Source organism: Haemaphysalis longicornis, unplaced genomic scaffold, assembly GCF_048455015.1.
Source record: "Haemaphysalis longicornis isolate Haplotype H1 unplaced genomic scaffold, Haemaphysalis longicornis Haplotype H1 scaffold_7, whole genome shotgun sequence".
NCBI classification, from domain to species: domain Eukaryota; kingdom Metazoa; phylum Arthropoda; class Arachnida; order Ixodida; family Ixodidae; genus Haemaphysalis; species Haemaphysalis longicornis.
The window spans coordinates 31,181,294-31,208,367 of record NW_027526422.1 but is presented as its reverse complement, the minus strand read 5'-3'; the positions used below and the strand labels follow the sequence as shown (position 1 = coordinate 31,208,367).

Here is a 27,074-nt window from a genome sequence, read left to right as displayed (position 1 = left end):
TGCTGTGGGACCGCGGACCAGTTGGCCGCCATACGGTCAGAGGATATGGTCGCAGGTGGTGGCGGGGCGAAGAACCGTTATGATTTTCCCCTCTCCCTCGTTTCCATTTTTGGTCGATGGCCGCCGCCGAGACGAGGCATTTCCACCGCATCCTCCGGTGGTCTCTCTCTCTCTTCTTTTTTGTCGATCCCGCATTACTTGGAAACTACCGCGCAGGAAAGAGCGCGGAATACAAAAAAGAAAAATGGGGAGGAAGGTGGATATGCTCGAGGCTTTCGCTTTCTCTTTCGACGCCATTCCTGCCCACCTCGTGTTTCTCTTTTCTTTTTCCCCCCCTCTGTGCGCGTGCGTGCCGTATCCTGCGCAAATTTTACGTCACACAGTGAAAGCCTTAAATAAGGGCGAGCAAACGACCGGGAAGAAAAGGAGGAGTGCAGTTGAAGAGGGAGCGAGGCAGAATGGGGGGATCCCGAATTTTCAGGGTCGTCCCCCGGTCCTCCTTCTTTTGTCGCTGTTTGTCGAACTTTTTTGCATCATTTCATCCGTGCGAGCGAGCGCTCGCTCTCTCAGATTTGTTACATAAGAGCGAAAAATTTTTAGAAAAAGCAAAGTAAGCGGGTTGGGGAGAGGGGTGCGGCCGGGAGCAGGGAAAGTGGACCTCTGTCGTCGCCTTTTCCCGGTCCGTAGATTTCTCTCCCCCTTCTGGAGAGATGGGCGGAGGGAAGGAAAATCAGGCTGGGATGTCGTCGGCGGTAGGGGAGCTCTTGGTTGCGCGTTCGGGTGATGTAAACGACGCTCTGTGTGGTCGGCCGCTCCTTAGACACCCGCGTGCTTCCAGCCGACCCAGAGCCCGCCTCTCATTTTCCGCTTTTTCTCTTTTAATATATATTTTTTTCCCTCGGATTCCCCTCCCTCGTTGGACAGACTCTACCCAGCGGCTGACGGGCCGGCGAGGATTCGCGCCCGGCCGGCCGCTCTATATTTTTCCGAGAATGACGACAGTACGTCAAAACGTGTCGCTATGTGCGTGCGTGTTCGCGGGCACTCGGGTACCCGCCGGACCGGGAACAGATGTTTCGTCGAAAGCAGGAGCTTGTATGCGCGCTCACCACCGCTCTTCGTGGAAACGTTTTTAGGCAGCGAATTGATTTTTTTTTCTTGTTTCCTAGTTCTCTTTCCAACCCCCTTGCCCTATCCATTTCGCGCCGTGCGACATTGCGCGGTCTAAAAATAGTGCGGCACGCCTTGCTCGAATGATCGAGGTTTGGGTGAAAGATGAACGGCAAATTCGTTCACTGGTCACAAAAGACTAACGCCTCGGTAGCGCCAGGGTCCTTGCTCCCAATGAGCAGCCGCCACAACGGCGTCTGTGTTCTAGCCAGGGCGAGGCGTTTCATCACCAGACACAGTTTGGATAGTGCGAAATGACCGTCATGATTAATTAATCATCTGGCCGCCCATCGGTTTCGCTTGCGGCGGGGATCGACGAAGCAACTAACGCCAATTCAGTGCCTCACCGCGAATTGGGTTCAGGGCACCGTTATCGCAGCTACGCGACTCCGACCGTGCCTTTCGAACGAAGGCTTGGAGCGATCAAGCTGCGAGGCAAATGGTCTCGTTTTGACGGGTTTCGTTTTTCGCTTACGTCAGAACAACGGCCGCCGCGGTCGGAATCGAATTGGCATCCTTGGGTCCGGCTGCACAACACGACACCTCAGCCACTGAGCCACAGCGGCGGTCTTCGGTCGCGTGGAAATGCTGGAAAACGAAGAACGAGTGTTTCTAAGAATTTGGGGCTTTTTATAAGGTTATGTAACAATGCTTTTCAGTCCCATATATGGGACAAATTGTGATGTTTTGTTCTGTCCTCTTTCATAAATTGCAATGGTGAGCTCGTAATGAAAAAGAAACGTGAGAAATAATTTAAGGAAGCTTTCTACGCAACGCGAAAGTAAGCTGCGATTTTTTAAACAGAGAAAAAAAATTGGCGCAGCTTGCACTAGTGGTGCAAGGCTTTAGAAACAGCAGAGATGGCGGCCCCTCTCCCTTCGTCGGAGACCCGGCTGTTGCAGCTCACATGGATTTCCGAAATTACCGCTGAAAGCTAGTTCTCCATGACATGGCAGGCCCGGATTGTTTTGTCCGCAGCCCATCACATCTGTCCCAAAGTGGACTGCTTTAGCACGCGCTAGAACCCGCGGCAACCGGCTTCACGAACTCGGCGTCTGTAGCGCGAACTCGGCGTCTGTGCTCCTGACTTCAGAGGTGAACGCACGTAAACTGGCGAGGAGAACAGCACGCGAGAATGAATGAATGAAAGCTTTGTTCTATATACCTTTCGCCGGCATAGGTCCCCTCTGTTCAGGGAACCTATAGGTTGCCTATCGTGGCTTCCTAGGCGGCGTCGCAGTCCATCGTGGACTGAGTTGAGTCCTTGTCGGGGGCTTGTAGATGTCCCTTGCGTTGGCGTTCCAGGTGGTGTTTGATGAAAGCGGTGAGGGTGGTTTGGTCTCCCCGTGACGAGAGTCCCACAATGGTTTCTTCCCCCGGTCCCTTGTAACAGTTGCGAAGCAGGCGACGCTGGTGCAGCACTCCCAGGCATTTCGAGCACTGTGGGAGTGGTCTTCCTTGGTAAAGGGCCAGTCGTGCTGGGGTTAGAAGGGTACCCGTTTGCGCCTGAGATCGCTGGGCAGAGTATTCTCGAAGGTCAAGCTGGCCGACGCCGGGCGCTCCTCACGAGGCGCACGCTCACGTGTGCTCAGCTGGGCTGAGTTTTGTGGTAACGCTTCACGGCGGAACTGAAAGCGGGAACAGCCCCGCTGTTAAAATTTACGCCTTGAAAAGCTGCTGCAAGGACGTGCATTGTTGTGTTTATGTAGCCAGTAGTTTCATTTGCCCATGTTTGTCTTACACTCTTGGGAAAAAGGACTAAAATAGGGACTAAAATACAGCCGTTAGTCTTCGCGGGCGACCGTTCATCTTCAAGGGGAGTATCTGCAGCAGAGTACGTGCCGTGTGCATAAAATGCGGAATAACTGTTCGTCCCCGCCGATCTATAAGGAGTAACAGGAAGACGAAACGCATGCAGTTAGTCTCTTTGCTGCGTCGTTAATCCCCTAATGGCGTCGTCGTTGCCCTTTTGCGCATATGTCTGCGAACAGTTTTACATTTCCAAAACACAAGCCATTGCAGTCAGTGGGTCCTTTAGATGGTGCCACGGGAGAAAATATTGATGTTAATTATAAGGAAATCGCCAAGGCTTAGTAGAGCGGCGGGTAATGGCAAGGAGCGGCGAAGCGCGATTGCCAGATGCTTCTCGGTGAGGTTATGTTGATACGCTGTGTTTCATACGATTCATGCGAGGTAATAGCTTCCAATGAAAAATTTCAAGCGCTTCAACAGTCACAAAAATTATTGACAATAGCAAACGTTGATTCCTAAGCGTAATGAATATGTATATGTTTAACAGACGAGAAAAAACGCAGTAGGTGCTGATGACAACTGCAAAATAAAAATGCTCGCTACAAGTAAGCGTCTCGAAGTAATCTTTTGCACTCGGTACATAATTGCCTTGTGCACCAACGCCATGACAATGCTGCAACTGCTGTAAAACCCGGTTGCATTTCCCAGTCGCAATCGTCTAGCGACGCGAACTTGAATAATTCAGGCTAAGGAACACCGTATTTGGTTTCGCCGATGCAGGAAAATATGGTCCGTTTCCCTATTCTGACAATCACACAGGCGACCGCTTTCACACACGATACCTAGAGTACTTAGCATATGTATCGAACACTAAGAAAACACTTAGCCTGCGCTAATTTGTGCGGAAACACATGAGTCGTCCGATCGCCCAGCTACCTATGTCAACTAGGCGACGACGAGTTGATTGTTATTTACGAGAAAAAAAAAATATGGTTGTGAGGCTCTACTTCCAATCGAACTGAGCAATGGTACCTAAACCTAGCAAAGCGCTAAGCGCAAGGCGCAAAACGCGGTCACGTTCGCTTGCACGGATAGAAATTCGGGCACCAGTTGCAGTGGATCTGTTGCGTTATGCACAGGACTACGCGCGGTACACTTGAATATTATCTACTGCTGCCATTACCAGGCGGGTGTGGCCGAGCGGATAGCGCGTCGGGTTCCTTGTGTATAATTCCGGGCGTCGGGGGTTCGATCCCTGTCGGTAACGAGCTCTTTTCTTTTCTCTGCACTCTCAGCAGTTCGTCTCTGGAGAGTATCGGAACAGACCATCCGGGGTAGGGGACTAACCGTTCGTTCCCTCGAAGTTAGTCCCCAAAGGGACTAATGATTGTGGCAGAGGCAGTTAGTCCCCCAAGGGACGAACTGTTAGTCCTTTTTGCCTAAGAGTGTAGTAGCGCAGTAAGCAGCGCGTCAGACTCATAATCTGAAGGTCGTGTCTTCGAGCCTCACCCGGGGCAGGCCAAGTGCTTTTTTTTTTTTGTTTGTTTGTTTGTGGAGTTCCTGGCTGAGGTTTCTGGCAACGCTCCATGGCGGAACTAAAAGCTTAAACAGCTCTGCTGTTAAAAAAGATGGTCAAGCTCAGTGTCTGGTATGGTTGCTATGGCATGGCCGAATACTTGGTCAGTCGCCGACCAGGTTATATATTTTTTTCACCTTGTTCTTTTTCTCTGTGTGTCAGTTATGTGCGCCGCATCGACATCGCGCAGTACCGAAATTATCTCTCAGTATAGCTCTGCTGACGAAGCTGTAGACGTCCGCGCTGTGCGAGAGACGGTGGTCGATGAGTCAACATACTGTCGCAATCAATCAATCAATCAATCAATCAATCAATCAATCAATCAATCAATAGCTTTAATATCACGAGGCAAAAAAGTGTTTACTGACTATTCGGACCGATAGCCAGGAGGCTAGTTTCCGGTCTTATACAAAACTACTCATACAAATCAGTCACAGGTATCCACCAAAGGTCGAATTCAAAAAGCGAACAGAAAAGAGACGAAAGGAAACAAAAATGAAACACACATAAACATCCACGAGAATTACAGTCGCATCAATAAAGTACGTTCTGTTTGGCCAAGTGAAACGTCTTGCAAGAGAATTTGAAGGTCCCCGCAGTTTTTCATTGAATTCGTACATCGTTCCACACTTCGGCACTATAGAATTCAGTAAGCCTTTTGCCATATACGTTATGACAGATTGGCAAGTTGAGGTTGGCATTGGATGCTTGCTTAGTGCTCCGGAATAGAAAAACGTGCTAAGGGTACAAGAAAGTTATGGTTTATAATTGCGTTTACTAAAGGAGCTATTTTGCGCTCGCGAATAGTTGAAAAAGGAGGTACACGCAACTCCTGAAAAAAATTGCATTGACAGGACGGCTGAATGAAGGAAATTATATTATTCTTAGTGCTCGTCGTTGCTGTCGCTATAACGTCGTAAAATATGTTTTATAGGTAAGCCCCCAGGCTTCCGTACAATAAATAATGTGGCACTGAAATAAAGTGAAGCATAAAGAATCAGATAGCAACGAACTGCATGGGAAAAAAGACCGCGCTAAATTTGGTTAACGTGAAACAACTAAGCGCAAGTTGTTTACACACCTTTCGGATTTTTTTTGCAGTGCATGTGTGAATCAAACACAACACCCAGATATTTGAAGGAGGTTACATTCTGAATTGGCTTATCATTTATATACAAACTAAAAAAAGTATCATCAATTACTTTTCTCCCTGAGTGAAAGATGATATTTAGTTTTGTCCGTATTTATGGTTGACTTTTCAAAAACCATGAATAGATACTATACATTTCAGCTAATATGGTATCACGCATGTCAGATGAGAATCACCACAAAATACAGTAGCGGTGTCATCCGCAAACATTAGTATTGTGGAGTTGCATATTGCGTGTGGGAGATGATTTACATAAAGTGAAAATAAAATTGGCTCTAAAACTGATCCCTGCGGAACACCACATGTTATGTCACTGCATGAAGAGTGGTGATTATCGATTACTACTTTGTTTTCTAGATGAAAAGTAGGTTGAAAATAATTTAAGAGTTGCCAATTATACCATATTTTTCCGGTTTATGTATTAGAATGTTATGGTTAACCGAGTCATTTAATGTCCGAAAACACACCTCTTGCCAACTGATTTTTGTGAAGAGATTTTTGTGTTGCGGGTTGAAAAAAATGGTATTAATTACGCTTAATACAGATATTGGTCTGTTACACTGTGGGGTTGTTTAGATCTCCGGTCTTATATACTGGAACAACTCTGGCAATTTTAAGTACATTTGGATAAGAACCTGAGGCCATTGCATGATTAATTATATGATGAAGGGGAACACATAGAATATCAGTGTTTTGCTTCACTGCTTTCGTTTGTATTCCGTCATATCCGGTAGCTTTATTCTCGGATAGCTGGTTTACGATATTTAATATAAATCCCTGCGTTACTGTATTAATGTTACTAATTAACATTGTTGGCCGTTGGAAAATTTTCAGTTTGGGCTGAGATAGGTTCATCGCTAACGATCTTACTCATGTTTGTGAAAGTATTGAAATAATTAGAAACATCTATTGAGGGGCCATCGGGTACAACAATATCTTTCTGGTCCGTTCCAATAACATCGTTTACAATTCTCCAGACCTTCTTAATATCACCCCTTGGACGTACAATAATATTTTTGTAAGTGTTTTTTGAGTTCCGCATCATTGCGACTTCCGGCACTACTCAAATTGGCTATGGTAGTAGTTATTTGTTTTATTATGCTTCCATCGATGGCGATACGAGTCTTTTTTTTTTTTCTTTCTTTTTTTTCGTTTTGGAGCACGTCAAGTATAGCAGTAGTCATCCAAGGACAACTTGCGTGTCGATAATTATGTCGGTAACACTGACGCGTTGATTGTTCAATTGCACTTGTAATGCCTCGCACAAAGTTTTCACATTCTACTTGTGCGTCTTCATTATACATGTTCTAAGAGGCAGAATTCAGTAAACTTCATACAAGATCGTAATCTATTCTAGTTGTCCATTGTATGCGCACATCAGACACAGAATCCAGGTACTTTTGAGGCGATAACACAAAAGCTGGACAGTGGTCAGCGATAGTAACATCCAAGACATCAGCAGATACATTCATATTAATGTTACATTGTATGCAATCAATTAGAGTGGCTGAGTTGTTGGTTGTTCGAGTAGGTTGTGCGATAACATTTTTGACGTAAAATGAAGGTGTCAAATATTTACAATCAGAGCAATCATCTTTTGTCAAATCAATGTTGAAATCACAAATACTTAAGGAATCATTCGATGCCATAGTAGGTATCGGGATAGCTTCCCATGGCCGAAATGAAATCGCTTTTGCTCGAGTTTGGAGGGCGGTAGACAACACCGACTGTGATACCGCCTTTTATGCGAACGAAAAGGGATTCAATTGCGTCTCGAGTAAACGTGCATTCTTTGAGATGGCAGCCATTCCGTTTAAGAAACGGCGCTACGCCCCCTCCACGTGCCGAACATTTTCTAGGTTGCGAATGCATGTAATAGCCGGGAATTTCTATTGTTTCGCCTTCTCTAAGCTAAGTTTCCGTAGCCGCGATTATATTGAAGCTAAACGTAACTTTAGATACATAAGCAATCAACTTGTCCGAATTCTTTCCTATGCTGCGTACACTGCAGTGTAAAACGCTCAGATAATCATGCTCAAGCCTGATATGTTCAATTTGAGTTGTTGGTGTAAGCCATATTCGAAACTCGAAACTCAGCTTATCTTGAAATTTTTTGCGGATATTGCGACTTCGAGCAAACGAGGTATTACTGCCTGTATATCGTATTCGATATGATTTCGTTGGAGTGCGCTAAACGTTCTTGCAGTCTGCAAAGTACTACACGTTTAATTTTAGCGCTGCTATTAGCGGCTGGCGTAAATAAATATTTTTTGCTCAACGAGTAGAGAAAGAGAGAAAAATAGCTTTATTCTTTGCCCAGCTGTTCGACGCTGTATTGTATTTTTCTTCCACCACTATTTCAACCTTCTGCTACTCACCTCCGCGGTTTTGCCGCTTTTTTTTTTTTTTTCTTGTATTTCTTTCGAATACGAGCTCGGGAAGGCGCACATTTCAGTCACGTCTATTGAAGCTATTGCATTCTTCCAAAATGGGTCGAATCGTTTCTGTCTCTTTTCAGAAGGCAACGGATGCCCCGTCATTTCAGTCGTACTTCCCTACAAAGCGTCGTTCTAAAACAAATTACCCTAGCTTCAAAAAGAAACGCACTGTCCTGGAAGTTATCGCAGAGCTTTCCCTTTCTGATATCCCGCATCTCTGCCCTGTGAATTTTTAACTTCGTTTGTGACTCTTTTTCTTTCTGCGTTTATTCGTTTCTGTATCATTTTTTTTTATTATTTCTCGGTGACCGTAGCCGTCCTTTCATGTTCACTGTTTTTACATATTTCGTCATGGCCTTCCGGTATTTTTCCTCGCATCCACACTTTTCGTCACGCTTTCGCAGGAGAAAGAGGACGCTTGATTTATGCTTTCGATGACTGCTTTTGTCGCAATCCGCTTTCTCTTTCAGGAGGGGCCGCCCAGTAACTGTGGTCCTGACGCTGTTTAATTACATTCTGCGAAAGAGCTTGTGGGCCTGCCTTGAGCCCTTTTGATTGAGTAGAGGTTTTTCCGTTGCGCTTACGTGGAACGGGACATCAGTTGCTCCGGATACCAGTTGGCAGTTCAGGGAAGACATGCTAGAGGCGCATGCTTGCGAAATTAATGACTGGCCAGTTGCGTGGCGCGAACGCGTTGCACGTTTTCCCTCGCCCGTGGGGATCCCAGGAATAGCGCAAGGGTAGAAATAATAAGTTGCTTATTAGCCCTTTTTTGGCACCGTTATAATTGACGTTACCCGAAAGACCGTGAGATCGTTCTTCCGTTGATGACGCCGAGCGCCCTTAGTTGCCCGGTTTTGTATTCGCGCGCGGATGCCTTTCGGAAAACGACTCGCGATTGTTGCGGCAGAGGGCGCCACCTGATTGCTGAACTCGCTGTAGCAGCCGACGGAGCAGCAGCAGCGCACTGGCTGGTGGTTCCGTCATTCGGCTTTAACAAGGCTGATATGCTTCGGAATTCAGGGTTCCATTGATTTCCTGAAATTCAAAACTCCAACTAAGTCTATATTCCCTTCAATTCCTGAGAGCTAGTAAACTGGACCCGTTCCGATTCCCCGAATGAATGTAAACTTATATTACTTTTATTTCTTTACGCAAACTGTGGCTCTGGGGGAAGCAGCGTTGTGCTGTCTTTATAAACGACTGTAAAATCTGGCAATAAATCCTCGGTTTCTCAATTTTGTTATTACAATTGCATCGCTTCTCAAGAACCTGTCTTTTAAGCAGCGCGCTAAATGGACGCCATCAACTGCGCCGATTGGTCCTTTCACATTACCGTGACCTCCTGGTCTATATTATTCTTGCTGTTATTTTTGTCTAATTATGAATAAAAGCCCCTGGAACTTTTCTTTTTCCTAATATAACACAGATAGCAGTTATATTCTGTTATTCCGTTTGACTGCTTTCGTCCGGCTGCGAAAGACAAGCGGCGCGGTAAAAACTTGATATGGTGAGGTGTGCAGCATTCGTCGGAGCGCGCACAGTGGAGGCTACTATTGGCTACTTCGTTGTCATTATAATGACAGCGAAGCAAAGAAGAGTGGCCCCTGGGGCTTTAAATGCCACGCAGATGTGTTTTGCGATGCGACCGTAGACCGGGGGCTTAACAGTCTTACGACAAAGTCAGTTTCCGGGCCTGTGCCGAAAAGGTGAAAGCGACGCATTTTATCCAGAAAAGCTCCGATGATCATATACAGGCTACCTTTAGGGCAGTCTTGGGCAGTGACTAGTTACTGGTTACGCGTTACGCGTAACTACTTACTTTTTTTGTAGCTGTTAATTTTTTACACAGTAACCGTAACAGGAAATGCTGTTACAGTTACTTATTTTATTGTAAAACAAGTACAACAGCGACAGTCGTTACAGGTTGACGCTCAGTGTGCTCTTTTCACTTTTTCGGGCTTTCCTCGTTCTCGCATCCTAACCACCTTTATTTGACCTTTTTATAACGCGGATCCAGTCGCATGTTAGGGAGGAGGTAGCTAACAGGTAACCTTCCCTGCAGAAGATCGAGGTCGGAGGTCGGTTTTTAAGGAGACTCCTCAAAAATTTTTCCTCCCTCACGGGTCCAGCGGAAACAAGAAAGAAAAAGGAACTGGCAATTAAACTTGCGAAAAAAAGGGAAGCTCTTGGATGCCAACTTGAGAAACAACTCGTCGTATTAGTTAGGAGTTTTGCAAATTAATTCCCCGACACCAGTGCATCAACAAAAAAAAAAATACCCCGGGCCCTCTCCACTGACTTGATACCTGGGGAAGGGCGAAGCTTGCAGTGTATAAGTGTATTCAGAGATTGTAAGTCTCTCTCTTTCCACACGGCACGCGCTGATTTGGCGCCGCAGAAGCGCCGGTGGGAGGAGCAATCGCGCGCTTTCTGAGGTGGTGGCGCCCTCTCTTGCACTGAACCGGGTTTAAGCAATTAAATGAGAGACGGACTGGCCGTAAGTTGTCTTCGTGTCACACACCGCAGCATGCTAGAAGTATGCTGAGAAGTAGCGCGAGGCGTTGGAAAACGAGTGTCCCGGTGTTTAGTAGCGTGATTACATGAGACGACAGGAGACGCCGACAGCCCAACCCCTGAAACGCTTTGCCCCTAAAATTAAATCCAGTTCCAGCAAGTGTGAAATATGCTGAAACAGAGGGGCTGTGGGTTGCTTTACAAAGATTTCGTTTAGCGTCGGCTTTTTTCGTGTGCAGCGTCTTATCGGCTAATTGGCATATAATTAGTTTCTGGATAGTTCCTGTAAAACAACAGTTACAGCCGTTTTTTTTTTTTTTTTTTTTTTTTTGTAGCCGTGCTCCCTCCGTAAGATGGACATGTATTGACAGTGGACAGTAATTCCGTTACATTTCTTCACTGTAAACTAACTGGGACAACTAGGTGAAACTGGGCATGATGGTAGAGTCTTCTTAGCGGCTAATTATCGTCTAATTTGTTTCGGGATGCTTTAGGTAACACAAGAGCTAAAGCCGTATTCTGTAATCCCGTAGATGGCCATACTTCACTGCGCAACAGACAACGTGGGAAAGCAAGCTTACAAAGACGAAGCTTACGCCGATCTTCTCAAAGTCGGCTTCCCCTCTAAACACAAAGGCATTGCTGAGAAGACGTTTTCCAAATGGGCAATATAAGCCGCCTTTTATAAAAACATGAATGAGCTAGGACTTCTTTTTTTTATTTTTAGTGAATTTTTGTTCTGTGCCGGGAACCTGTTTTTCCGGGTGGAGAAATTTGCTACGGAGAGAGCGTGAAACGACACCGCAAGACAGAAGACTGTCGTCAAGCCCAGCCCTAGAATGGCTTCGCTGTAAATGTTAATGAAACGAAATGAGGCGTACGCAGCGATTGTTAGTGTTGGGATTTAGTGTGCCCTCTTTCGGGTTCGCTTCGTCTAGGGCTCTACCACTTGCAATGTTGACTGCCCGCATGGTTTCGTACGTTTCTATTAAATAATCTATCATTCGGTTTGGGGTCTATTACTTCGCTTTATACAGTAGCGGAAAAGTAGCGACGTTACATTATCACAGTAGCTGCAACTGTGAGACGTTACTTTTTTAAACTCTAAATGTAACAGAGTTACTTTTTGGGCTTAGGTAACTGTAAGACTTATTTTTACTGGTAACGTGCCCCTGACTGCCTTAGGGATCTTATTGCGGAAACAAATGTTTATCTGGGTTTTATGGAAAAAGTTATAGATTTAAAAAAAACTTTTTTTTTTTTTGCAATCACTGTACCTTTTTAGGTCGTTTATTTACGAGCTGATTCCACGAGCACCGTTGCGTGGATTTTGTTTGCTGCAGGAATGTCTTATTTATATTATGAAATGTTGCTTAGGGACAAATATGAAATCAAATTAATTGTGTATATAACCATAAATTTTAAAGTAATGAAAAGTGTAATATAACTGGTTTTATTGCCTTCTGTGTGGCGAACAGGTTGACCAAGCTTTATTGCACTGCATTGCGTAGGTTTGGTTCCACTTTATTTTTTTCAAAGGTATACCACCTTGCGCAATTAATGAGGGAAACCCCCATTTCATCGTCAAAATCGTTTTTGACGTTGTTATTTTGTCTTGGGTGCGTCTTCAAGGGCGCCACTTCAATTTACCTCGATCTGGCGCGCACGTCTTCCAAATTGGGGTGGTTTTTACGCGTCTTGGTTGTTTCGGATGGCTTGGTAGTCGGGCTCAGCATTCGGATTCACTCGTGTTGTGTCGTGAAGCCCGCGCACGGCTGGTCTTCCCGCGGACTGGAGGACATCTTCTGTCGCGTCTGAGATGGTATACGCGCCAGCAATCTGTCGAGGCATATGCTTTCTTGTCCTGTATTCGAGAGCCTATCGAGTGCCGGCAGAGCCGGGAGAATTGACGACAACCGTATCAGTCGTCGTAAATTTTTCGCTTCCGATGCATCGCGCCCCGCTCTTGTCGCGTGGTGTTCCCCTGACAGGTTATGTCGTGTGGTTCTTGGGAAGTTTTTTTTTTTATTTTCTTTTTTTTTTCGTTTTTGAACTTCGCCGAGGGCCTTGTTCGTGGTCAGTCGTGGGGTGGGCACCCGCCGTGCCATGTTCCCCATCGCAATTTCCAGGAATCGTAACTTTCCTCAGGAACACGGGGTTCGAGCCTTCGCGACCACTTCACCGTCGGGTTCACGCACGGGGTTTCTTTCTATCGTGCTCGCGTACATGCATTTCTTCTTTTTTACGTTACGCGTGGTCTCGTAACCGTTGCTTGCGAGGCGAGATGGTTTAGCGCATGCAGCGAAAACCTGGCGGGATGCCCGTATACTTTACGTTTCCGTCCGATTCGTGACAAAAAAAGGAAGGGCCTTGTCGTCCTCCCGTAATGCAGCACCTATCAACGTTTCCTCGGCATTGAGCCCGGGAGAAAGGTCTTACGCCAAGGGTCGGAATTTACGATGTCCCTTTCAGCGGTCGAGATGCGCTGAATACGGAACGGTCAGGGGGGCAGCGTGTCCGCCGTCCCGTTTTTTATCCCAGCTTAGGCATTAAAGGAAGTCGAAAAAAGGGAAAGTCGGCGAAACGGGATAGAGCGCCGCGTCCGCAACGGTGATGCATGGCCACTGTCTAGCTTCCCTTTCTTTCTTTCTCTCGAGCTCGGGCCTGTATATGTTAGTGCTGGGGTGCTTCTTACTCGTCCACCTGTACCATTCGGAGTGGGATTTTTTTTCTCGTTTTCGCTTTTGGTCACACCTTGAAGCACATATGTTGGCGCTTCCTCTCCCGTTGCGTCATTTCGATTCTCAAGTCCGTCTCCTAGTTACCGCACATTGTCGACGTGTGCTCCGCGCGATCGTACCAGGTTGCTGAAGCACTTTATGAGCTTAGACTCGTCGTAGTCGACGCGCAGCTGGTCCTCCGCGAGATCCTCGCCTGCAGCGTGCAATGAACTTGCGCGCAGTCTCGCAAGTATTTGCTTTTTTGCCTCAGACAGCTCGAGTGGACAGTTTTGGCGCTTGGCTTAGATGTAGTAGCGTTCCCTGCTGGATTGTCCGAATAAGTTACGTGCAGGGACACTTTTTTGTCAAGGTACGGTAAAAGCTTTGTCGAGGGCTGCCTATAGCTGCCTAGCGGGAACGAGCGAAAAGATAAAACCCTTGTATGTTTCTCGACGTGCGATGCTTACTTCGCCTCTGTGTGGAGGCAGTTGTAAGCCGAATGTTTGCGCGCCGAAAATTTCTTTGCACTTGCGCTGGTGACATGTATACACCATTTTCCATAAGCAGCCGGGAAAGGAGGAAAATACTCTCGAACCAGTTCTCTCGGCGGCCGACCAGCGTTGCCTGTGCGCGCTGGGCTGCTAACATCGCTCGGCGCGGTGTGCTCCGCTGCGTAGTTCAGGAGTATTTCGCACCGCGTTCTTAGTTTTTGCGGAACTTTCAACTGTTTTAGCCAATGCTGCGATGCCGTTCAAGGCGCAAACGTCGCTTGTTCAGCACTGCGCGGTGGTGGGTTATTGCAACGACCAGAGAAAGCGAGAAAGTCGCTGACAGCACGCATGTGCACGACACTGCCTGGAGAAAATGCAGTGTGGTTGCGCCGTGTTTTTGCTGCATGGCTTCCCAACGCACACCGAGTTGAGATATCGGTGGATGCCGTTGATAAATCGAACGACTTTGTACCAACGGCCAACTCCAGGGTTTGTTGGGTGCACTTGGACGGCAAGCAGACGGAGCAAAATCCATTTATCACACGCAAAGCTGCGACAGGGAACGGAACCCCCTGAAATCTTAGAATCAACTTTATCTTTTACAATGCAGCATTGATTGATTAGTTGATTGATTCATTGATTCATTATGGTGTTTAACGCCCCGACTCTTGATAGGTGATGAGGCGCGCCGTAGTGGAGGGCTCCGGGTTAATTTAATTTGACCACCTGGGGATCTTTCGCGAGCGCCGATACAATACATTACAATAACTTCTGTTTCCTTGTAGTCAATTTAAAATACCATATATTGTTTGGTCTTTCCAGGCGATTGGCATTAAACAATCCACTTTTCATCTAATCTAACCTTTGAAATCACGGCGTTTGTTTTGTTTACTTTTTGCAGGCCAACGCATTACATTGCCAAACGATATGAAAGAATAACTTTCTCCATCACACACTGCTGGTCGTTAGCAGGACAAGCAGGCAGCCCAATATGGAAACGCAGCTCGAGATGCGCGTGAACGCTGCATTTGGAAAATAGCTCAACCTGTTCACAACGCGGTCAAAGGAAAAGCTTCTCCTTTTGCGTTGTCACGGAATCTAAAGTATTACAATTACAAAACAGTTACTGCTGGTTGCGCAAAGCATTTGTGGTGCAAGCAGCGGTTTCACAAAGGTGGGCTCCGAGCGACAGGCCACATGCGCTGCGCAAAGTTAAGTCAATCATGATCACGATCATGATCAACGAATATTAACTCGCCCGAACGTCGACCCTTGTGCTCAACCTTCGAATAGTAATTTGACTGGTTGTGCGGTCGTGTTATTTTTCCGCCCAGGTAATTTCGTTTCGTCAGTAACCGTCATAAGTCTAGTTAAGAAAGATTATATTGCATTGCAATGTCAACAGCGTAGCAATCGCCTCGTCGAAAGTCCATCGCGAGCACGGATCACCGTGACCCACATATGCTGTGGGCGCTCCGCATTCGACGTCCGCGCTTCCATAAACATAACTAATCGGTGGACATAACAAGCACGGTGGCATTGAAAACACGTATTTACTCCCCGATATCGATTTCTAGGTCAGTCGGTGCCATACCGGTACGTTTGCATCGCGGAACTGCGGAGCACTACCGGCACCACCACCACACTGCTACTGCTACTCGCAACAGCCGGGGTCGGCATTTTCCGTTCTGGCAGCAAATTAGGACCTAAAATCCGTCTGCAGATAATGAAAACAAAACAGAACACACACACACACAAGCACTGCAACCGCTAACTTAACGCCAAACCACTACGGTTCACTCCGTAATGCACGGGTACCGAGCTGACGCACGGAAAGAACGGATCACTTAACAGCCCAGCGCGGAGGTTTCGGCGGTCGCTTCGTAGACGGCACTAGCGTCGGGTCAGAAAAAGCAAATGGCGGCGCCCACCTCTAGCAAGGAAAATGGTTATATGTCGCCCGTTCGTGTAGGAGCTGCTCCATTCTAGCTCGCTTCTTTGGGGCTGCCGTGAGGGCGCGAGGTTGTGGCGGCGCCTGCTGTATACTTCACGTTCACTTCCTGCCTTGCGGCTCGTACGTGCTTGCTTTTGAATTGGATGCGACGTGTGAGAGTTAATTGAAAAGAGAGAGAGAGAGAGAGAGAGAGAGGAGAGAGAGAGAGAGAGAGAGAGAGAGAGAGAGAGAGAGAGAGAGAGAGAGAGAGAGAGAGAGAGAGAGAGAGAGAGAGAGAGAGAGAGAGAGAGAGAGAGAGAATTTGGTTGGCGAGCCATGGAAAAGAATCATTGTTAGCGTCCCAAATCGAGACCGCTCGTAAGAAACGCTGACCACTGCTCTGATGTTTATGGTCACGTCGTTGAGTGTGGCTACGTCTCCGCGAAGCCACGTGTTGTATACAGGCTTGTCGCAGTGGCCAAACTCTGCGCAAAGCATAAAAGAACCTCGGCTCGCCTAGACACAAGGGCAAGTTTCGCTCTAGATATGTATAGCGATTCCGGATTCTGGATTTCGAATATTTCCCTTATGTAGATTTGGATGGATACACTCGCATTCCAACACCATGTTTCTGTTTCTGTTTTCTGTTTTTCAGTTTCTGTTTCTTTTCCGCAGACGACGCATACCTCATGTATATGTTATAAGTATGCGCCCTTTGATTCAAGCAGCGCTATATCTACGCCGCTTTATTTGCCCATATCTAATCTTAGCTGACGGAATAATCGTTTAAGCGAAATCATTCCGTTTGATGTTATTTGACACCGAGCTGTTTGTACATGTCGAACAGTGAAAGAAAGTAGTGCTGGTACTCTAATGAACATTTTATTAATGCCTAAGCATTTCTTGCCGAGTACCCCTACGGGAACAGTGTGCTGCCTTGTATCTGCGCAATAATGATACTTGGCGGTGTAAGGACATTTAACCATTTTAGTGTGTAAATATAGATCACTGTAAAGGGAAACTCTCAGAAAATTTAACCGAACCAAACGAAAACTGGCTCAACTAGGGTATTGGTAACAAAGCCCTGCAACCATCATCCGTTGCAGGAAACTTAAAAGAAACAATAAAAACTGAAAATGAAGTGACGAAATCGCGAAGATCTACCTAATCCGACGCCCTCACGCGATTAGCTAGAAAATGTTAAGAAAGTAAAAACTAATTGTGAAATTACCCAATCACAAGGTCTGTCATATCCAGCGCCGTCGCGCGATTTGCTTTTTGAAAATCAGAAAGTGTCCTTCCGTTGCGTTACACGGGATGTCCAGCTGTAGGTCGTCAATCAGAGTTAGGCAAGGGTGCACGTATACTCGGGGACAACTTGAGAACGAAAACGATGATGATAATGATGATGATGATGATGATTGCTAATGGTATCCCCTTTGTAGCGGGGTGATGACGTGTCGTCTTACCAAAAAAACTAATATACCTATGTTTTATACTCCTCGTTTAATACTAGGCTGCTCTTAGGGCAGGCACAAAATACTTATTTTGTCTGTTACAGGTGGTAACTGTCCTAGCCAATATTCCCCTCTGCTTTTCATCCACCACATTCTAATCTTCTTTTCGTCGCCTCGACAGCGCTGAAATTAACTCCCTCTGTGCTATCCTTAAGTCCTAGGGCTTCTGGAAGCCGAATATTTCCCTCATGTAGATTTGGATGGACACCCTCACATTCTAACACAATGTGCCGCATAGTTTCTGTTTTTTTTTTCCCGCAGACCACGCATACACCATAATTTTGTGTATACTTCCCCACAAAGCTTTTAGATCGCAAGCGACTTGCTCTAGCCTCAAAAAGCAAAGCACCGCCCAGGGAATTATCGTAGAAATTTTCCTTTCTGATGTCCAATTTCTCAGCCCTGTACATCTCTAACGACGTTTTAGCTTCCATTCTGTCTCTCCATTTATTCGTTTCTATCTGCCTTGCCTGGAAGTTGCCCCTGCTCGGAAGTTGCCCCTGCGCCTCATCACCGCAGCCGGCTGTTACTCCGCGCGACGCAAAAAGTGCCTTACCGCGAGTATTTTGAACGTGACCTGAATCGTTTTCGTGATTTCTCGCACTTAATCTGCTTTTAATATCCTGCAGTGACTGCAAAAAGACTAGGTGAGAAAAAGAAGGCCATGTTACGCATTAAGCGCAATCTTGTTTCAAAACGCGCGCGTGCGTTGACATCCGGATCCGTCGCTTCGGTGGAGTGATACACTACGTGAGCTATTTCCGTTCTTAACTTGTACCCGAGTATACTCATTTTCTTCCTTTGCTATAGGTACTGGCGATAGCATCGTGGTAACTGTAGTAGTAAACACTGACTGGCAAATTCTTGGCAAAAGTTAAATCCATGCACGACCGCAGTTGAGTTGATGAATTGACTTTTATTGGTGTGGCGCTTAAAACTAAGCTCTTCTAGCACAAAAATGTACGAACCATTTCTTGTGTGGTTTTGAAATGTCCGCTTTGAAGTTGTCTACGATGATCACAGGGCTACGATGTCATCACGGCTAACCCACGCAGAGTGCGCGGTCCTGAACTTTCCAATATCGCACTTAGGTGTGCCAGAAGGTATATACGCAATGGAAGTCACAGTTGCGTCTTAAATTTCGTTTGCGCGGCACAGACATCGTCACGTGTCATCCTCATTGTCTTCTTGCGAGTGAATGATCCAAGTTCTTCAACATAAATTGCGTCTAAACTAATGCTTGTCTGGCATGGGGACTCGATATTACAACTTCAGGTCGGTGTTTCTGGGAAGTTTTAAGTCTATACATGACCTATGTGCAGAGTCTGGCTTATCTGAATCGTGATACTAATATAGTTCAAACTCTTCCAACATATGTTGAAACATATATGTTGGAGGCAGGCATTCACATTGCGGTCACCGGTGACTATCACCGGAGAGGGTTACACCTGCTCTTCGATTCTCTTGTCGCTTTTCACTCAGCATCACGTCGAGATCACTTTGGTCGCCTTGTCTATTCCCTTTGTCGCCCTTCGTTGACACGTAGCTTTTCTGGAGCTGTAACTATACGTCGCTTTCCCGTAGCGTCACTAGAAAACAAATGGAATGATTCGTGCATGATAATAATTATAGGTCAATTATAAGTTATATTAGTGGTTCTGTTATCTTAAATATTCGTTCTCATTGTTTTATCAATAATGTGAGTCCCCTGCAAGTGTATCTTGCATAAGTGAGTGTGTAATGAGAGCGGTTTTTACTGCACTTAAGCGCCCGCTCCTGTAATTCCGTGGTGCCGTCGTCCCTCGCTGTAACCGAGCGAACGAAGGGGACACCGAAGACAGAAGAGGAAAACGAGCAGGAAAGCGGAGGGTGAAAGTATGGCGAAAATATAAGGGAGATGGCGGTATGCCGAAACTACGCGAGACATTTTCTCCGGCGGCTACGCGCTATGAGATAACCGAGAGAACGAAGAGGCCAGGATGAAAGTATGGCGAAGTGCGCCGCGGCGAGAGTGGGCAAAACTAATTGAGCATTTATATGCGTGGGGATGGCTTCTTAGTCCAGAAGTCCACGCGTCGTCTTTGCGCATTCTGCCCTCTCCGTCAGCACGACCTGGTCGGCGAGGTGTGCGCTGGACAGCGCAGTCTGCGACTGCTCTGGGTTGGGGAGTCGCGCTACGAGACAACGCCAGAGTATATCGCGCGCCTTCCCGCGTTCGCTGATGCGGCGATCACTTCGTGAGACGCAGCAGGTATGCGCAGTCACCCAGAAGACTGCTGTTTGCCCTGCGCACAAATTTCGCCTTAAGGAGTATCCTAATCATCAGGCATTTTTTGTTTACGCACAGACACGAAACAATCGTGGAACCCTAGCCATATACTGTTTCGCTGTAGACGCAAAGGAAAAGTTCAGTCCCACCAAGGAACGTTATGTTGGTGAAAGAGAAAAGTGGTTTGAGAATACTTACGCATTTATAGACACCTCTCATAACTTCCATAGTCTCATAACTTCCATAGCAGGACCGATCACTGGTGGTGTATGCCCGATAATCTTGAAAGCGCGCTTGCAAAAAATACCCATCACTGGGCTGACAAGGGCTCTAGGATTTGTTTACTTGCAAACCTCGAGCTAGGCTTGCCTATACAGCCAGCTAGGAGCCGTCGCGGAGATAGATGCGGGACGTCCGCGGTTGTAATGTGTGCGCGATCTTGTACTGGAGCCCCGTTTAATCTGTGCCTCGCGCTTATTAATGGAACCTTGATACCCTTCAAAATTTCCGAAATTTAACTAGGAGTGTCGGGAAGTTTTCATACAATAGCGGGAGCAAGGTTGAAAAAAAAAAACATGTCAGGCTGGGAGTTGTAAGGCGGCAGCCGGAAGAGCGTGGGAAAGAAGTTAACGCTACGACGGTCCCTTCTACAGAGGAAAATCCCTTCTTTCGCTGGTGGAAGACCCTCGTCCTGATACAACTGTTTAAGAATTGTCTGTGCATAGGGCCTTGAAAGCAGATACGGTGCAAGTTTTCGTCTTAATCATAGTGGTATACGTTGGACGCGGGCGCAGGTAGGTTCAATTGTATTTGTATCGCCAGCCATCCTACTCTGACCCGCTGACCATCCCCTGAGAGTGATATCTCCCCTTACTCATACCAACCCTCTTCCTGCCTGTTACCCTGAAATTTTGCCAACTTCAGGGGGTGTGCAATACCAACGTATGGCCTTAAATGAATATTTTGACAATCTGTTGCCTGGTTGTTTCATTTTCTTTTTCCCTGACTTTACATTCACAATGCTCATCATTTTCTGCAACCCATGCTCCCATCATCTGGGATTGTCCAGGCATATGGATGTACCTAAGGATTAGCCTTCCACGCCTTCAGTACTAGCCTGACCACCCAAGCCCGTTCGGCTGGCTTTGTCATCCTAACTAGAGGATCAGCGCATGCTGGCATCACTTGTCGACTCAATGCCTCTATCTCTATAATTTGGTGGAGGGCGAAGACTCCTATATAACAACTCGTATGGGGGTATATAACTATATCTACTATATCTCCCTTTGTAAAGCACCTTGTTCTGAAACACTTCGAGACTCATTCAGTAAAGCGCTATATGCCAAGACCTGCGAAAGGGATTGATATTCTTTATATTACCCTTCTGGACTTGTGCACCTTGGGCGAGTTTATTCCGTGTCTTTTTTTTGGTTCAGTGAATTGTTTCGGCTCGTTTTACCTATCTTTGTTTGCTACGTCCATTCTGCCCTTTGTCGTCGACCTGAAATGACGCCGGTCCCATACATGTGCTTGTGGGCTGCGGCGGTACAGGCCGTACCACTCCGTTCGTTGTTTCGCGATGAGCGCTGAACACCAATCGACCCACCATCCTCACGCGCCTGCTCCGCGATGCCAACATCGCGAAGCGCATCCACGGACCACAGCGGCCGTCATCAGCCGCTCCAGAAGGGCGCGCTAGCACACGCGGTCGCGTTAAACGGCCCCATTGTGCGTGCGCGTATGCCTACCTGTCGATGCCGCGGCCTTCCCGATGGTCGTGTTGTTTGGGTTTCGAGTTCGTCCTTGCTTTCCCCTCCGCCGAAGGTTACGTCGGCGCACTGCCGCGTTGCCGGTCCACCTCCTCCGCCTCCTGCCTTCTTTGTCGCCGCGCGGGCAGTGCAGTGCGCGAGGAGAGGCCTTGTAACTGTGTTTATTTCTCGGCTAAGCAGATCCGCGTGGCTTTTCGCATCCCCCCTTCGGCTGTTATGCTCGTCCGGCCCTGAAGCACTGCCGTGTCCGAGACACCCCGGCCGCGTCTCTTTGTGCAGCGAGTGAGGAAAACGCTGCGTCGTCCCCCCTCCTTCTGGATTGGCTCGCTTCTCTGGGAGCGGCCACTGCCAAGGTCAGTCTGGCTGTGAGCTGAGGGGGCCAGTGGGTCACAAGGAAGCCCCGTGCGGAAGCAAGTTTCCGTTTCACGCGTCGTCTTTTTCTTCTTCTTCGTCTTCGTCGTCTTCTTTCATCTTCACCAGCGGACAGCCAGGAGTAATGAGAGAGACGGGGAACGCGTGAGATTTTCGTGCCTTGAGAAAGGAGGTATTCGGGTGGACTGGAGCTGCTGCTGCTGCCATTTCCGCGGATTGAGGGGAAAACGAACGCGTTGGCCTCGACTCTTGAGGAACGGAAGGGCTGCGTGGTTAATCGAAGGTTGGGGGCAAGCGAGGTGACCCGTTTAGATGCAACGCAGAAGCGTGTACAGTCGTCAAAAGTGTTAACAATAACGAAGAAGTGGGTACCAGCCTATGCATGGAGCGGCAGATCACGATAGCCACCGGCGCATCTTTGGCGGCTGACAAACGGTGCCCCCGATGCTGACTTTCTGCACTCGGCAGCCGAAGAGCATTCATTCGCACAACCTCGCGGATTAAACCGGGCGCTATAGCAAGCTGCCGCTCTGTGCATACGGTGGCATCTCGTTCTTTGTTGTTGTTAACACTTTTGGCGACTGTTGATGTGCGCGTTGAGCGGAGCCAATCAAGTGCTGAAACTGTGCAATGAAGGCGCGGTTTCTGCGAACTTGTGTAGTTCTCCGCCGGTATTTATCATCAAACAGCGCCTTAAGACTTAAGCAGCTACTGCTTTTAGCATTTACTCAAAGGACCCTTGTACTTTTTTAATTGTTCCAGTTTTCAGGCGTTGCCCTGGAAACAGGACAGTGCCTGAGATCATGCTGAATTTTGCTGAAATTTGCGATCGTTCTAAAGAGTGCGGATGAGCACCAGATTCTTTTAGGCGTGAAAAGCAAAGTCGTGTAAAGGGTTCCGAAATCTACAGGTATATGCGAACATGCAACAGGTCGTTATTACGTCCGTGTATTTGTGCTCTGCGATCAATAGCCACGAACGTATGCGTGTGGCGATTTTTTTAGTAAGCACGAACGGTAATAGTTATGCTTTAATTTATTGCGTGAACTGACGCGGTCCAGCGATGTCTTCAATTGGAGAGGGGGGGGGAAGGGGGGGGCGGCGGCGGCGGCGGCGGTGGCGGTGGCCGTCGCTTCGCTCGCTGGTGTTTTCGTAGCGAGCGAAAAAACGTTGCTTGCGGGGTTACGTTCGCCCTGGTGCCAGGCTCAAGTTATCTGATTCGATCTCAGGCCGTTGCGGCCACGTTTTTGGCGGGAATTTCTTTAAAAAAAAAAGAATACATATTCTGCTTGCTCCAACTTACGGTGAAGGGTAAAGAACAACGCGTGATCCCAACGCCTAAGCAAAGGTGTGCCACGAGTTTTACGGTATTTTAAACCCTCATTGAAACGCTGAACAAGAAATTCTTTTGACAGGAAATTTTTTGGTCTTTCTGGCTGTATGTTTTGTCTGTCTGTCTTTCACCCGATTCAGCCAGCCGGCCAAAGTGAAACTAGTTCTACGCAACAGTCTTATATAATCACAGCCAAATCCAATCGTCTAAGTCCGTTTTTTAGGTGCGGAGTACCTTAGGACCGCACACTGTCCGTCCGCGTCCGTGCGCATAGCATTTACAATCGCAAAAAATCACACAGGCACCGGCAGGATTCGAGCCTGTGTCTGGTAGACCAGACAGAGTTAGTGTCAGTCGTCTTGCCCATTGGGCTACGACCGTGAGTTAGTACGGGAGAGTCAAACGGCTTACTCCCTCGCCTGTAACGGTGCGGAGTACCTTAGGACCTCCCGATGTCCGTCCGCGTCCATCCGCGCGCACACCACCATCAAGCGAAAATAAAGCGAAATTCGATTTGAGCCGTGAGTTGCAGTTTCATTTAGGGAATAATCGAGGTGCAACTCACGGCTCAAATCGAATGACGGTCGGAGCGCAAATCGGATGTCACTCGGGGCGCAACTTGGATGTCATTTCGTGTCGCGTACTCCGCACCCTCGCCATCATCCACGGAGTGGAGATGCTGCCATTTTTTTGTTCATACTTGTCAACATTGTTGAACAAATATAAGGCAGAAAATCAATGCATGAGTGACATTTGCAGTGTTTCTTTATTAAAAAATGTACGCATGCTTGCTTTTTGCAATAGCAAATAAAATACTACATCAACTGCAGAAAACCGTCGCCTGCTGCTGCCCGCGCTACCTGGCGGCATTTAAAATAATCAAACGGCAACAGCAACGAAAGGTTCCACGTTCCGCTTGGAACGCTCGTGGAGCAAGGCAACGTTGTTCTATAAACGTTGTAGTCGGGTACCTCGATTCACGCGCGTCTCCGTCGTACGGGAGCGCTAGCATCGAGGCACTCGACTTGGAGCAGTGGAACGCGGTAAATTTAAATTGGCGTGAGCGCACCTCTAGCGTGTTATTTTGGGAGGAACAAAACGGGAGAGGAACAACATGAGAGGTGAGCGGGGAACAGAAAGGTTGCATTTACTTGCCAGGGGCGCCAGTCGACTATCGTCTTGCGTCGACATTTGCAACGCGGCCATTTTTTTTTTTTTTCGCGTCTTTGCCATTGCGTTGCTGTATCTGTAGGCGTTTAAAGTAGTTTCCGTTGTCCTATGCTCAGTTTCCCATCCTTCTCTATCAACTGGCCAAATTTTTCGCGTTTTGTGTGGCGCGACCTTCGCAAGATTCGCCTCCGTAGTCTTCCTGAGGGGAATTATGCGAACCAGGAATATCTTTTTTTTCTTTCGTTGCACGAATGCTGTGACCACGGCATCTGCACGGCTGGCATATCTCGCGATATTCGGTAGCAATCCTAGCTGGCTTCGGTTGCATAACACTACCAGCGGCCGCCACTTCAAGGACGCGGTCGGTGCCTGCGGGTCGTGATGAACGGCGAAGACGTCGCCTCAGCGTCGCCCCCCCTTGCCGTGCCTTCCTGTCGCCGCCGCCGCTGCTGCCTGGTGGAAATTTGCATGCTTCCGCCCCAGTGAGGTCGACACGGGCTCCCTCCCCTCCGCAGGCCAAATCCGCTTGCGTTGCTATGCGTGGACCGTTTCGCACACTGGCGTCGTCAGCACTGCAGAGCTGTTCCCCTCTGTGGGCGCGGGGGACAAGTGTGCGCTGTCGGCCTTGAAGAAGTCGATCGTGTTCGCCGTCGTGGGAGGAGGAAGGCGGTCGCAGCATGCGCGCTTGGCTGCGCACTTGTGACGCTCGAAATCTGCGCGCACTGACGAGACACGTCTCGATTTCCTATCGAGCGTGCTGGAACCCCCCCCCCCCCCTCCTCCACGTCTTCAGGCCCTGATCCTCCTCCCGTCTTCTCCTTGCTTCCTTACGCATATCCTCCGACAATGTGGTGCACCGACGGGCGCATAAATCGCGCGGGTTACGTAAGAGGAAGCACGGCTGCGTGATGAATCGGGCAGCCCGAAGAAGGACGCGTCGTGTATTCTCTGGTCGCTCGCTGGCTTCTGGAAACGCGTTTTCGACTGCGCTGGCGAATTTCAAGGACGTATCGCGCCACGCCGGCAAGATTGGGGCCGCGAAGATGTATTCAATAGAAATGAGAACAAAAATTGCTGCGTTTGCAGGCTGTTTTTGCTGATGGCCCGGTGAAGTTTCCTACAAGGGCTTGCCTTTGTAAAAGCTACTGGTCCCGTGCGAAGAGTCAGTTATTACGGCATACTCCAGTTCTGTCGTTTTTATCGCCTAAGTTTGTCTCTTTTAATCCTTTTTTGTTTTTCGTTGGTGGTGGGCTTCGCAAAGGGGTTTTGTAGGAGATAGAATGCGGTAAGAACTTAGGCCTTCTAAAGTGGCCGAACCGGATGCCTTTTTTTTTTTAATTTGTCTCGTTTCTTTGCCGTCCTTCGCTTGAGGTTTTGATATGAAACTAAAGCTTCTTCCTCCCGCCCTGTGAAGTTAGTCGCATCTTTTACTCAACCTTTTCTCCTACATTGCTAGCTTATAGCCTCTGAAGTACAATAATCGTTATAACGAAATCGCTCTGATTGAAATCTCTCTTTAGTTGCAGTTTCTCATGGTCGCCATTGAAGGACATTGACAGCATATCAACTCCGCTTTTAACGAAGTATCGCTTATAGTGAAGCCAGTTTTCTGCGCCTAGGACTCGTAGTAGCGAGAGTTTACTGTATTGGCGCATCTCTGTACTCTACACTTTTTACACCTTTACACCTTTTTTATCTTTAACTCCTTTAGACCCTATACAAGACGAATAAAAACGCTACTTGAAAGGGTGTAATTAGCGATGAAACATCCCGTAAAACGCGGTATTTAGGGTTTTTTGCTAGGGTGCAAAGGTGCCAGTTATAGGCAATGACTTACCCCCTACACGTGTGAAGGCGTAAATCATTTTACAATGTGAAGGCGAGTGAAAGCGCCCGTTTTCACCTCCCGGGCGCTGTTTCCGTTTTGCGTTTTCAGGTCGCAAGGCGAAGGGCATCTACGCCATCTCGGTGTCCGGCCGGCTCCCGATGGCCACGGTGCGTGAGCTCAAGAGCAGGGGCATCACGTACAAGTCTCGGGACACCAGCACCGTGTGAACATCGAAGATGGCGGCGTCTGGTCCCTCTGCGCCTACAAGTTGCTGTAAATAAAGCCTGCATATCAACGAACGATTGTTTTTTTTTCTTTGTTTCCCCTCTTATTTACGTTGCTGTAATCTACTCCGCGTGGTCTGTACGTAGTGAGTGACATCAACGCTATGTTGAACAAGTTAACGCCGAACCCAGCCATCAAGTTCAGCCCATTTAGACTGCTTGAGAACGAAGTAAAAACAAACACTGCAATACTAACATAATGTAACTTACGTGTAAAAATTTGAGCTCTATTCGAAACTTTATACAGGGTGTCCCGGCTATCATGCACCAAGATGTTTAAAAAGCGCAATTGTGTTACTCGAAGAAAACGTAGTGCGTAGTGTTTCTAGTACGGTGGAGTAGCGGCCAGTAATTTTTTCGTTAATTAGGTTTAATTACTCGTAATTATCTAACTCGAGAAGTACTGTCCTGATCATTAAAGTGTTAGCGAGCTACTTGTAGGTACCCACGGGAGGCATCTAACTGCGGTATTTTCAGCGACGAACTAATTGCATACTAATTTATTCTGACAGACAAAGAAACTCCGCGAAAAAATTGGCCGCGTATCTGCTTCTTTCGTTGCAAATGTCGTCAAAAGACGATAGTCTCTATCGACTTTCGCCAAGTAAATGCCTCCCTTCGCTTCCCTGCTCACCTCTCATGTTGTTCCTGTTGCGTCGCGCTCCTCCCAAGGTAAAGACGCCAAAGGTTTGCTTAAATCATTTTAAATTTCCCACGTTCCACTGCTCCAAACCGGGTGTCTCGATGCCAACGCTGCCGTACGGCGAAGACGCGTGTGAATCGAG

The 27,074-nt window shown here is 47.5% G+C and overlaps 1 protein-coding gene across 1 annotated transcript in view; it reads left to right on the top strand.

The window, feature by feature from the left end:
• Spt4 (Transcription elongation factor subunit spt4) overlaps positions 1-26,304 on the top strand; it is a 46,921-nt gene extending 20,617 nt beyond the window's left edge. Inside the window, exon 4 of the mRNA XM_077676571.1 lies at positions 26,114-26,304. Coding sequence (XP_077532697.1) covers positions 26,114-26,232 — 119 coding nt within the window. The 3' untranslated portion in view covers positions 26,233-26,304. The remainder of the gene's footprint in view (positions 1-26,113) is intronic.
• Positions 26,305-27,074: the final 770 nt, after the last annotated feature.